Here is a 12,580-nt window from a genome sequence, read left to right as displayed (position 1 = left end):
CTTTTCACAAAACCATCTTCTTTTGTTTGCAAATTAAAGTGTATGAAATTGTTGTCTAGCATTTTAGATAAAAGACTGGAAGGTTGGTTTTATTTAGGAGAATTACTGCTTTTTGTAATCTTCAAAGGCTTTGAGCTGGACAAACTCATACATAGTACCTATATTTTTTAAGTTTCTTACTTCCAGGTTAAGCTTTTCAGGAGCTAGTAATGATTCATGGGAAGTTTTTACAGGTAGCCTAGCAAAGGATTTGCCACTGCTTATACTTTTTCCATATGCCCTGTTTTCAAACAAAAAATGCCCTTTGATTAAAAATTCACTTACTGTATTTTGTTCCTTTTCAAAACGAAACCTGTCTGCATGCATGGTTACAGTGGGCTAGTTAAGCAGCCTGCAGTAGGCACTGCATCCTCCGTCAGGGGAGTTAAACATGAATTTCCAGAAAACAGTTATCTTCTCACGGGCAGTTTCCCTCACAGACAACACGCATCTGAAGCGCTGCAGCTCACGAAGGATCTGTGATGCCACTTCCACTGCAATCTAGTTAGACAAGAATCTCATTTTCCTAACTTATTTTCTTTTCTCTTCCTAGCAATGCAGCCAGCCAAAGATATTACCATCATTGCAGCTTAAGTTCCTATCAATGTTAATTGACATATAAGTGACTTTTCACCCCACGCTGATAAATTACAAAATGTTAAGTCTGCTGCCCACTTTACAGATGGGTAAATTGCAGCTAATATAGGCTCAGTCTTGTTTAATACAGTTCTTTCTAAAAGAAAATGAACCATCTAAAAATCCTATAAACACTAACAGTTGATCCACAACTTATTCTGCCCTTCCAGACTGTGTCAGGCAGCACGCTAGGTATGAAAAAAGCAAATGCATGATGTGTTTAATATAGGTGTCCAGAGCGATCCCTCAAATTTGGAGATCCCCCCTGAGACAAACTGAGTGTGGGTACAGAGATTCAGCTGAACAGATGCTATTTCAGAGCTGCAACCTAAAGAGTTACAATTAAATTGTAACCATTTTGAAACTGGGTTTAACAGCTTTCAACTATCAGTCTTACAACTGTTTTTTATATAATTCTTGTTATCAAGCCTGATCCAAATAACCTCAATAAAGCCAAAAGAATTTCCACTGGGCTTTGAATCTTTTCCCACATCTAACATACGTCTGCATTTACTATTTGTTAACGAACAGTGCACCAAATTGCAATCCTCAGCTATGAAACATCAATTATGGAACAATTTGACTGAAAACAAAAGGATTTACTTACATAAACCCTGCCTGCCAGTGAAAGAAAAATTAAGGCAGGAACATTGAATTTGGGGTTTTTTAAATGTATTTTGTTCTTTGCAGCACTCAGCACTAAACTTTTCCTGGGTATTATCTGTTTGAACATTTTCCTACTAAATGCCAGTTTATTCCTTATGCTAATATAAATAGCTTTTGCTCCTGCATTTTATTCCTCCTTAATGCCGTAGAAAGTAATGGTATTATTTTGATATTTCAGTTTCTGGAAAGTTAATGGCTCCAACTCTGGAAGAAAACAAAACAAACCAAATCACAGGTGCAATCCTCCTTTTAAATAGGACTTAAGTGGAATAAATCCTCAGTTTATTGGGCAGATTAGACACCATAATTATGGTGATATGTTTTTACGTTTTCCTAGACTTTCTCAGAGGCACTGGCTACTTCAAAGCCCTGTAGGTAACCTAATTAATAAACACATTTAATCCCTTCCCCCCTTGGCAACCCTGGGACCAGGACCGACTGATTTTGCTATAAGCTGCTTTTTTTTCCCCTGAAATCTAGTTATCTAGCCAGACTTTGCTTATACGTGATTTCAGACTGTGCTGATACTAGTTACTGCCCTGGACCTTTCAGCTCTACTAATGCACCTTTCAGCGTTGTACTAGTCCTGATGGTTAGATACAGCTTGTGAGAAGTGCCACCTCTCATAGGAGCTGCTGGCTTTTCTTTCCCTTCAGTCCCTCCTCAAACACCAAAAGCCAGACAGATAATTCCCTCCTCAGCAAGCAGAACAGCTTCTCATCTGGTTTCCTGGCAGCTGTGTTTTACCTAGCTTGTAGCATGCCCTCTGTCCAAGACAGCAGATAAAGACCAGCGATGGTCGGCACCGATGCCCTTCACAGCCCCTGGCAGCACCAACTCAGCCTCCCAGTTTCTTTGACTGATCTTCAGCCCGTTGTAGAAATTACCCGATTTCAGCAATACTATGGCAAACTGCCATGTTGTTGTAAAGCGAGCTCAGACCTTGGTGACTGAAGTTATGTGTCGGTGCAATGTTGTTTCCAGGCATTTTCACTCATGCTAAGGGCTTAGTAAAATACGGAGACCTGCCGAAGTTAACACCAATAAAGAATTGGTTTCCAGAAGCTAGGCTGAGATACCAAAGTAGCTTGTCATCCCCCCTTCCTTTGTGTATACAGCACTACTCAGCTCAGACCTTTCAAGTAATTTCTAGTTATTCTATTTGGAAATTTTATGGTTTATATACTAAAAGTTTCCTTTATTTCTACAGTTTTTAAAAAATAAAACAGAATAAAACAGAAGAGTTTCTTATAAATATTGAGAAGCAGTAATACAACTTTTAGAATTTCCTCTTATTTCCATTATTTCCTCTAGCAGTCAATATGATACTTAAGATTTATTTTAATGACAGCAAAGTCAGCAGACATTTTATTTTACTTTATTTTAAATGACTGTTAGACACAACCCCCACGTCTAAAGGTATCTCTTCCCATTTCCATCATGTGTTTTAGCTTAAGAAGAACAAAGCCCTGATACCACTCAGCTTACTTTCTGCTAGATCCTATGCTTCTAGCCAAAGGAAAAATCCATAGGAATTTTATCAGGTATACAACAAAAAACTCTTGAATAGAGCATGTAAGTAAATAAAGTTTTTCTACGATCTTTAACAAGGTAATTTACCTACAGGAACACTTTGCTAAGACACAAGAGGTGACTAAGATACAGGAAATCATGCTACTACAGAACCCTTTCCTTCCCATTGTATGTAGACTCAGTTTTCATAAGGTGGTGAGACTGAATAAGAGTCTCAGACTCTAAAGCTCCACAGTTTTTAGTGAGGAGTAAGTTCTAGATTGTTTTAAGATGTAAAAATAAATGCCTCTGCCCCCATAGTGAACAATCTAGTGAACAATTTTTCCCTCTTGCTAATAATTATATATTGTTTATCTAGAATGTGGTTACATAAAATATAATTAGGACAATACTGACAAGATCAGATTAAAATAAAATTACTTCTAATGCAATGGGTGCAGCTGCTTGGTTACATTCCCACTCTACCCACCCATCTTGTACTTGAACCATTTTCTGTCTCTGGTGATAATACCAGCAGCAGGAAAATGCCTGTACAACTAAAATGGAGCCGTAGTTCACACTTCTGCTAGGTTTAATGCTAAACTAAATATAGTCACCAATGCCATTTTCATAATTCATCTTGCAATTATTTTTATTTGTTTTTCAAGTACCAGCTTTTAGGACTGTGGGATTCTCAGCTTTCCTTTAATTAAAATGAAGAGGTTTTCAGCAACTAACATTCCAGGTATAAGCTGGAAAATCTGAAACCTCAAGACTCAAAAATGAAAAACCAAACCAACACATGGACTGAAAAAAAAGGCTTAGGATTAAAGTCCTTATCATGATTTTTGGTTGACTCATGGGCATTGAACCTGTGAAACTGGCTTCACTGAACACTCTGTACTAGCAATTCAAGATGACATATATCAGTTAAAGTAATTTTTGGAATCTGAAGGGCCAGCAATTTAAAAGCTAGTGCTACAAACAAGCCATAACAACATCCATAAAGTAAAAAAAAAAAAAAAAAAAAAGCACTGGAACTTTAAAAAAAATGTTTGGACAACATGATTGTGCTTGAAAATTCACAAGGTCTACATGGAAGATTTTTGCACCACTGTAATCTAATCATGTGCTATCCTTGGATTTTTTGTACCAGAACAAGTCATTCCTCTGTGTTGTATTAGAATGAAGCTGAGCTTTCAGCAAGCTATAGTGTGGTTTAGTTTTACTAGTGCAATGCATCAACCCTAGGGCTGGCATCCTAATGAGGACAAGAACTGTGCTTTCATACAAAGAGGACTAGTTCCCCCTCCAGTCTGTTCAAAATATTGTTCACTGCTTTGAGCACACCACAGCTGCAGACCCTACTTTTCCTCACAGTAACTAACACAAATGATACAAAGTACAAGTCAGTATGCTCAACATTTGGTGACTTAATTCCACATCACAGTAACTACTCTTGATTATTTACAAGGATCACCACCTTTCACTTTACTAGCACTCCTTGTCTTTAGCCTGGCATTTGCCCTTGTCCTTTGGAGAATTGCTAACAAAAAGCCCAGCGAGCTGCCCTGCATCTGCCCCATGTTGTTCCTCTGAGCTTGGCTCTGCCATGGGGTATACCTGGCCTGTGACTGCTTACAGTAGGCTGACAGCCACGAGCCATAAATTGTTTCTTATATGTACAACGCAACTGTCTCATTACACCCCAAAGCTCTTATCTTCTCAGTCTGCTTGTTCCAGCGTTGGTGTTCGTGATATTAAATGCCCAGGCCAGGGACTAGCCTGAAGGGAACTTATTTTAAAGGATCTTAGTATAATGTGTTCACCACTGAGATCCCAAGCGTATCACAGCCAAGCATCACCTTGGCTAAAAAAATGTAGCAGCAAATTAGAATGTTTCTTACTGTAACAGAAGTTATTCCGTATAGCAGCTATCTCATCTCAAGGTAGAGCTAGGCAAGAACTGTAAGAAAAACAGATTTGTCAGAATGAAAAGTGTTCCCAGGAGTGTGGTTCTTTCAGAGTCACTGCTCACAGGAAAAGCTCCTCAGCTTCAGGGTGGCAGATCCTAGCAAGACAGATGACAAACACAGAACCATGTGATTACAACACATACCTGGAATACAAGAGCTCTTCTGGGACGAGAACCAGAGGGTGGTCGCCATGTTATGTGAAAAACTTCCAACAATTTGGTACATTTTGGCAGGGCATGGGGAAAAACTTTACATAACAAAAGCTTTTGTTTTGTTTTTCAGGAGAAAACTCCCCCCATTTCTATTCTAAAGCTTGCATTAAAAATGGGGAGAGAGGATTGAAGCCCTGGAGGAGGAGGGAGAAAAGCCACCTTTTCCACAAAGAGAACAACAACACACCAAGTATTTGCCATACCAAGGGACCATCCCCTCTGCCTCAGGTTCTTGGTGTCTTCCTTGTCCCAGTGGCCGTGCTACTCATTTCTGCCAGTACGTTAACAACAAAATGGAGTGCATAACACTGGGAGTTTAGATGCAACAAAATAAGATGGTCAGTGCCCCAGAGTTCATGAGAAGGGACAGAGCATCTTGACAGTACTACAGAGCAGTTAATTCACAAGGAAAACAAGATTATTTTATGTTGTTTCTATTTCAGCCTGGGCAGGGCTAGATTACAGCAAGTCTTGACAACCCTCCTTGTTCAAACACAGGTCTATTTGCCTTAATTAAAAAGTCAGCTAGGGAAGGAGTTAAAACTGTGAAATTGTTGACTGAGGATGATTCTATGTTGTTGTTTCTCTCTTTACTGCTCTCTTGTTACTCTCATCCTGGGTATTTCTTCTATTAAATACTCTACATTTACACTGAGGAACAGGTACTGAAGGTCTTAGTCCCTTCTTCCCATTTGGAGGGTCGCTGTAACAGAAAAAGTAACGTCCTATGCTAATACCTACCTACGAGAATTCAGCAGGCAGCCTCTAAACCACTAGTCTGAACATAATCCAGTTATACCTTTGAGCAGCACCACAAAGGCAAAGCAAGGGTATTCATCCTCACCGATACATATGCACTGATTTGAGTATTAGCTGGGAAATTGTATAGGTTCATAAGATCACTGTTTCCTGAATAGTAGCAGATCTATACATACAAAGATTGGGAGATTGTTGTGCAATTTGATTTACTTTATTGAGTAATAGTCTGATAGCTACAACGGTGAATTAGAAGGGAAAAAAAATAGAAAAAACCCACAACCCCCTCCAAAAAAAACCCCCAAATCATATTTCCCCACATTTTGGGAAACAAGCTGAAGAGAACATTCTACACTGTAGAAAACAGCTGTAACTGCTGATATCCATGTTTTGACATTGGAACTGAGCAACTGCAAGTCTGCAGCATACAGTCCTAAACCCTCAACCAAAAGAGGCTTAATAATAATAACATGGATATATCACCACTGGGAAGATGTTGACACGTTAAAGATTCTGGGATACCAATCTGGTATAATCAGCAACATACTGGGTTCCTATGAAAGATGTGGCATTTCTCCTTAAGGTCATCTTTTAGAGAACTTTGAAAAACAGTGTTTTAAACTGATTACTTACAGTACTCCCTTGCTTGCAGAAAAGCACAAGAATTATAGTTCAATAAAAACTGAATACATGATCACTTTTTGACTGGATTTGATTAGTTGCATAACTTTGGCAAGATTATCACAATGTGATCCAGTTAAGCTTTGAGGATTATACAAACACCAGCACCAAATTAATCTTGGAATCAGACAAGTGAGATACTTATGCACTCTCATATGTCTCTGACCACTCTGCAGTCTCTCCCGGTCCCACTACTTCAGTTAGCATTTGATAGCGCAGTATTTTATGCCATTGACAAAGCAACATAATCTGGACAGTTTCCTGGCTTCTCTCTCCTCGCAAGAATAGCATGCCACCTTGTCAAACCCCCGAGGATGCAAGCTGGGATTATTCTACATAAAGTCTCCCTTTGTGGCATCTGAAATAAAAAACCTTTCCCCCAGAACTGCCACTGTTTTGATAGTGAATTCCATGCTGAGTTGAACAACTGGTTACTCAGTTCTTTGGCTGATTTTAAGAATTGCATTTAAAAGTTACTCTACATTAGAGGCATTTAGAAAAGATATTTATACCTGGTATTGGTACTCTTTCAAGTACTCTTTTAGTCTTGTTGGCAATGGCAGCTCCCAGATCTGATTTGTGCATTTGTTTATAGTTATTCTGCAGCGGTGTTGCAGAGATGGAGCGGATGTATAGAGAGGCTTGTTCAAGTAAAGATGAACTGTTCCATTTGAAGGTGTTTCGGTTCTGTCCTTGCACATAAGAACATAGTACTCGATCAAATGCACAACACTGTTGAACTGTTTAAGTCTAGATCTGACACAAGTGATAGAGTCCAGTCTAAACTTGCCATCTTGATATTCTATACGTAGATTGGTCGGTCCCGCTGATGTTTTTACTGAAATAGTCAGTAGATACTCTGAATGTGAACTATCCCTAACCAAGAAGGTCCCTTCGGGGGCATCCTGTAATCTCTCTTTGGCTTCAGCAACAGTCATGTTGCCCCAGTACCAACCTGTTAAAAGAGGAGAGAAAGAAGGGTTTTGTTTAGTCTTGTTTGTTTGTTTGTTTTAAAAGCTCCTCTTTGGCTGGTATACTTGTAATAACCCATTTCCTTTGTTGTTTGAGAGCAAAAGTCCTGCAGGCATTGTAAATTTTCATTTGCTATTTAAATTCATTTGCTTTACAATGCGTCTCGTTTTGACAGAGCCTTCCAGGTCACTGTTTATTTTCATATCTATGCGTATACACGCACAAACTTTCCTCCAGCGTCCTGCGAGACTAACGCCGAAGCCGCCGACCCCACGGGCCGCCCGTAAGGGAGCAGGGACGCGTCCCGCGGCCCCGCGCCGCGCACACGCCGGGGCGAGGGCTGTGTCAGCACGGCACGCGCCGGCAGCCCGCAAAAAGCCCGCTGTTGGTAACTGTCGGCAGGCTGCTGTTGAAATGAGCTTTGTCTAGCAATCGGAAGCGGAGATGGGTAAGAAAACAACTTCGGCGCTGTGGCTGCGGTCCTAGCCGGGAGGCGACGACGACAAAAGCTCTTCCCTCCGCCCGCGGCCAAGCCCCGCATCCTGCGGGGCCGGGCGAGCCGCCGCCACGCCGGCCAGCGGAGCGCAGGTACGCGGGGCCGCGCCGCCGCCGCCCGTTCCTCACGCCGCGGCCGCCCCGGCCGGCGGCCGCGCCCGGCCCGCGCCCGGCCGCCGATCCCGGACCGCCGCCGGGGCGCGGCGCTGCCGGCGCGGGCGGCGCTTTCGCTTCGGCCGCCGCAGCCCACGGAAGGTCGGAGCCGCCACCGCCCCTCGCCGTCGCAACCCCGGGTGGCGACGACAAGCGTCGCCCCGCCGCCCGCTTCCCCTCTTGGTCCGGCGGGGCTCCGCTCCGCGCCGCTCCGCCTCCCCCGGGACCGCGGGGCTGCGGCGAGCCGGGCGCCCCGGCGAGCGCCGGCCGCCCCGGGCGCTGCCGCACTACCCAACCCCCCACCCCCGCCGGCTCCCGGCCGGTCAGCCGGGCTTACCTGCCCGCCGCAGCTCCTCCATAGCCGCGGTCAGCTGCGCCGCCTCACGGGACTCCTCGGCAACAGGCGCCGCCGCCCCGGGGTGTCCCCAGCGCGCCCCGGAGCCCTCTGCGCTCTCCAGGGACCCGGCGGAGCGCAGGGTCATGGAGGGCGGCGGCGGGTGCGGCCCCGCTGGCGCGCAGGTCGGGGGCTGCCCGCGGGGAGGGGGCTCCGCTTCGCCGCCGGGGCGCTCAGCGCCGCGCCGGGTGCATGGTCCCGGCCGCCGGCCCGGCCGCCGCCTGCGAGCGGAGAGAGAGCGTGGTTAGCGGCGAGCCCCGCGAGAGGCGCTCCCGACGCAGCCCCTACGTTTCTGGCGCTCCCGCTTCGGAACTTCCCAGCATCCAGAGGAGGGACCCGAGGCGAGAGATCACCTCCCGACGGAGCGGGGGAGGGACATCTCCTCCCCCCGCCGCCGCCCGGCCTGTCCCCGGCTCTCCTCCGCCCGGGACGAGGCGGAGGCGGCGGCCCGGGAAGGTGGTCTCGCCTTACGGCAAGGGCAAACCGGCGGATGTGCCGCTCCCTCGGCCGGGGTAGGCGAGCTCCGGCGGGGGGAAGTGTTTGGGGATAGGAGGAGGTCGTGGGGGAGAGCCAAGCACAAGGTACGAGTGGGGAGGGGTAACCACGCAGCGGGGCAGGTCCCAGCCCCCGGCGCTGCCCGGTGGCAGCCGCGGTGCGGAGGAACGGAACGGTCCGGTCCGCCTTTCAGTAAGGTCATACGCCGAGTCGTACCTCTAGGAACGGGGAGCCCGGCATGGGCCGTGCTCCCGGGGTGGGGGTGAGCCTCTCCCGGGCCGCCCGAGGGGCTGCGGGGTGGGTGCGCGGACAGCGCCGGCTCCCGGCACTGGGTGGCCGCTTGGCTACGGGAGGAAGGGGCAGCGCGATGGAGGGCGCGATGTATTTAGCTCGGGGCAGGAAACGTGCTTTTCCCGTTCCATTAAATGCTGATATTCTAAAAAAATTACCTTTCCGCTCGGCTGAAGCGAACGGGAGGGACAAAAGAGCCCCCCGCTCTCCCACCGTCACGCTGGGAGCGACACGAAGCCCGGCAGCGCCAGCGCGGGGGAGCGCCGCCGGCTTGGCCGGGGGCGGGGAGGGGGCTGACGGGGGGGACCGGGACCCCCGCCGGTGCTTGCGAACCGGGCAGAATCTCTGCCTCCGTGAGCGCAGCAGCCGCCAGGTGAGGGGTTACGCCGAGGTGGCTCCTCCCGTCACGAGTTCCGCGGCGGAGCTCAGAAACTTTTCCAAATTAAACTTCAGTGGCAGCGGATAGGTTGCTCTGCTGGGTTTCTATCGCAACATGCGCAGGCACACACGCGGCAGCCCCCTGGCAGAGCCCATCCCCGTCCCCTTCTCCCCGCGCAGGATCTCCCGGGGTCGGCTCGGGGGCCGGTCGCAGGTGCGCCCGTCACCGGAGCGGCTGCGGGGCCGCTGGCCGCAAAGCGCCGAGCGCAGGTGGGAGCAGCGTTGCCGGGGGTGCCCGGGCGCGACCCCTTGTGAAGGAGAAGCGCCGAGAGCGCCCGGCCGCGAAGTGCCGCCCGCCCGGCCGCGGGAGCTTGGCGGGGACGGAGGGTTTGCGAGGCGGTGGCAGCCAGCAGCAGCGGGGCGTCCCCCGCCAGGGGCGAGCAGGGGAAGCTTTCATCCTGCCCGTCGGCAGCTCCGTCCCGGGAGCAGGGCGGCAGGGTCCCCGCTCTCGAGGAGCGGCAGGGCACCGGGCGCGCGGCGGGGGGGGGGGGGGGGGGGGGGGGGGGGGCGACGACGACGACGGGGGACGACACCGACAACGGGACTCACCCGGGCTCGACGGGACTGGGCTGGAGCCGCCGCTGCCGCCGCCTGGAGGTGGGGCGGTCAGGTCGTTCTCGCTCCCGCCGGCGTGGAGGGACCGCGGGGTGCACAGCACCCGCCGCCGGGGAGAAGCGTCGGGGCTGCGCTGGGGTAGACAGACAGGCTGCCGCTGCCAGGGGAGGATGGTGCTCCCGGGGAAACAACACCCTCCGCTCCCCCCCTCTCCCCGGCGCGGGCGGTCTGTTCGCCTTTGATTGCGAGGCGAGGGCATCCTGCCCCCGCGCTCCCCCCTCCCGGGATGGCTACATACAAAGGCTGCTTTCCAGGAACTTTCCAGGAACCGCATCATGTGACAGGACCCGCTCCGGCGCCTCCACCGCGATCGCGGCCAGCCGGGGCCGCCGCACCGAGCCGCCGCCCCTGTCACGCCGGGGCAGCGGTCGCCTAACCCGCCCCCGCGTCCCCGTCCGTTCCCCCCCCCCCGCCCCCCCCCTCGACCCCGCGCCACCTCCGCCCGCAGAGCCGCGGGAGACGCGCGGCGAGCAGGTCAGTGGCCGGGGCCGCTAAGGTACAGGCGCGCGGGCGGCCGTTGGAGCCCGCCGGCGGGGCCGTGCCTCGCGGGGCGGCGCGCGCCGCCCCGCGAGGCACGGCCCCGCCGGCGGGCTCCAACGGCCGCCCGCGCGCGGCACCTCCTGAGGTAACCGGGTGAGCGCGGGAGCGCGGCCCCCCCCCCAACTGCTCCGCGGCGGCTGGGGGGGGTGGCGGCGGGGCGAGGGGGGTGGCGGGGCGAGGGGTGCCCGGCCTGCCCGGCGCCGGCAGCCGCGGGCACCTGAGCGCGGCGGCGGGGCCCGCCCTCAGTGCCGGGAGCGCGTCAGGAGCCGGTGCCAGGAGCTCTGTGCCAGGGACTTGTGGCGGCCGAAGCTCCTGGGACACCCCACCCTGGTCTCCACCCCCCTTCACCCTCCGGCGCTAAATACCTCGTTGCTACAAACAGCCATTACCCGCCGATGCGCGCGCCGCTCCTTTTTCCCCCCTCCGCGATTTTTTTTTTTTTTTTTTTTTTTTAAATAAACCCGAAGCTGTTTTTTGGCGTAAAGATGATTGATTGCGCCGCGGGTGCTGCTCGGTAACCAGCCACCTTCCGCCGCTGCGCAGGCGGCCTCGAGCCGACTTTAGAAAGACCAAAAAAAAAAAAAAAAAAGGAAAGAAAAGAGGGGAAACAAAGCAAAAGTAGCCGTATTAGTCTCGCCCCTGCCCCTGCCTGCAAGTCAGGGCTCCCTGCAAATTGCACGGCGGTGTTTGGGAGGGAGTATTTTTCGGGTTTGACGGGAAAAGGACTAAGGGGTGTCATTTTAATACCCTCAGGAAAAAAAATAATATAAAAGAATCTGTTTAAAAATCGGGGGTGAGCCTTTGGTATCAAAGAGATAAATGAATATGTATTAGGCTGGACGGTCTAGCTGAGGGAGCGGGGCAGCAGCTGCACGCCAGCTTCCCTGCACAGAGAAAGCTCCCACAGGGACACTCCTGCCTTGGGTTATACTCCCCAGTAACTCCTGAAATTCAACGTTTCTTTAAAGATTAAAAAGAAAAAAAGAAAAAAAAAAAAGGACCGTGGAGGACAGTTCCTGAATGCTTTTGTAATAGATATTACTTAACAATTTTTAAACATCAGGGGATGAGTGAAGAGTATTAGAGTTAATAGTTCTCATAAAAAATAAGTGCTGTATTTAGTAATTAAGCAGATTCATCGGAGGAAAAAAAAATGTTAAGTGAATTGGTCAGTATGGTTTCATCTGTAATGCCTGGGTGCTTTTGAATTTAATTTATTCAGTTTATGAAAAAAGGTGGTTTTAATCACTGACAGCACCGCAGATTTAAAATGAGGTCTGAGAAACAAACATGGGCTTTCTTACTTAAGCATTCTCAGAAATGGTTTAAAATAATTTAGGTCTTGAAGGTCATTCTTGTTCCTGTTTTCGTCCATGCAGTTTAGATAGCCTCAGATCCAGCCTCCAGAGGTTCTTGTGGAATCCTCACTAACTTTTCATTGGATAGATGTGAAGAGGGGAGAGAATATGTCTGTGTCCTTTGAAATTTAGTTGACAGCTCTGCTACCGATGATGTGAGATCTTGCATAAAATCTAATTTCCCTTTTCAGAATTGCTCTGGCTTCACTATGTTCATAAGAACAACAACAACAAAAAAAGGAATACAGATCTAATTTTATTACTAAAATATTTCTGTATGTGTATATGCAGGCACAGAGCTTTTGCTCAAAATTATGTTATTTTGATATAATAGTGTTCAAATTAGGGCTA

General features: G+C 49.4%; 1 protein-coding gene across 1 annotated transcript; it reads right to left on the bottom strand.

Moving 5' to 3' along the window:
• Positions 1 to 5,336: 5,336 nt before the first annotated feature.
• SOCS2 (suppressor of cytokine signaling 2) lies at positions 5,337 to 10,472 on the bottom strand. The gene is made up of 3 exons (XM_074870751.1): positions 10,266 to 10,472; positions 8,436 to 8,713; positions 5,337 to 7,433 (listed from the first exon to the last, which is right to left on the bottom strand). The coding sequence occupies exons 2-3, from the start codon at positions 8,578 to 8,580 to the stop codon at positions 6,985 to 6,987; spliced, it is 594 nt and encodes a 197-aa protein (XP_074726852.1). The 5' UTR covers positions 8,581 to 8,713; positions 10,266 to 10,472; the 3' UTR covers positions 5,337 to 6,984.
• Positions 10,473 to 12,580: the final 2,108 nt, after the last annotated feature.

The sequence above is a fragment of the Strix uralensis genome, chromosome 5, assembly GCF_047716275.1.
Source record: "Strix uralensis isolate ZFMK-TIS-50842 chromosome 5, bStrUra1, whole genome shotgun sequence".
NCBI classification, from domain to species: domain Eukaryota; kingdom Metazoa; phylum Chordata; class Aves; order Strigiformes; family Strigidae; genus Strix; species Strix uralensis.
The sequence above is the reverse complement of the archived record's forward strand: the minus strand, read 5'-3'. Positions and strand labels throughout refer to the sequence as shown.

Coding starts and splice junctions, on each gene's coding strand:
- SOCS2 (XM_074870751.1), bottom strand. CDS start 8,580: ATGACCCTGCGCTCCGCCGGGTCCCTGGAGAGCGCAGAGGGCTCCGGG. Junction 7,434..8,435: donor GGAGGAGCTGCGGCGGGCAG/GTAAGCCCGGCT, acceptor CTCTTTTAACAG/GTTGGTACTGGGGCAACATG.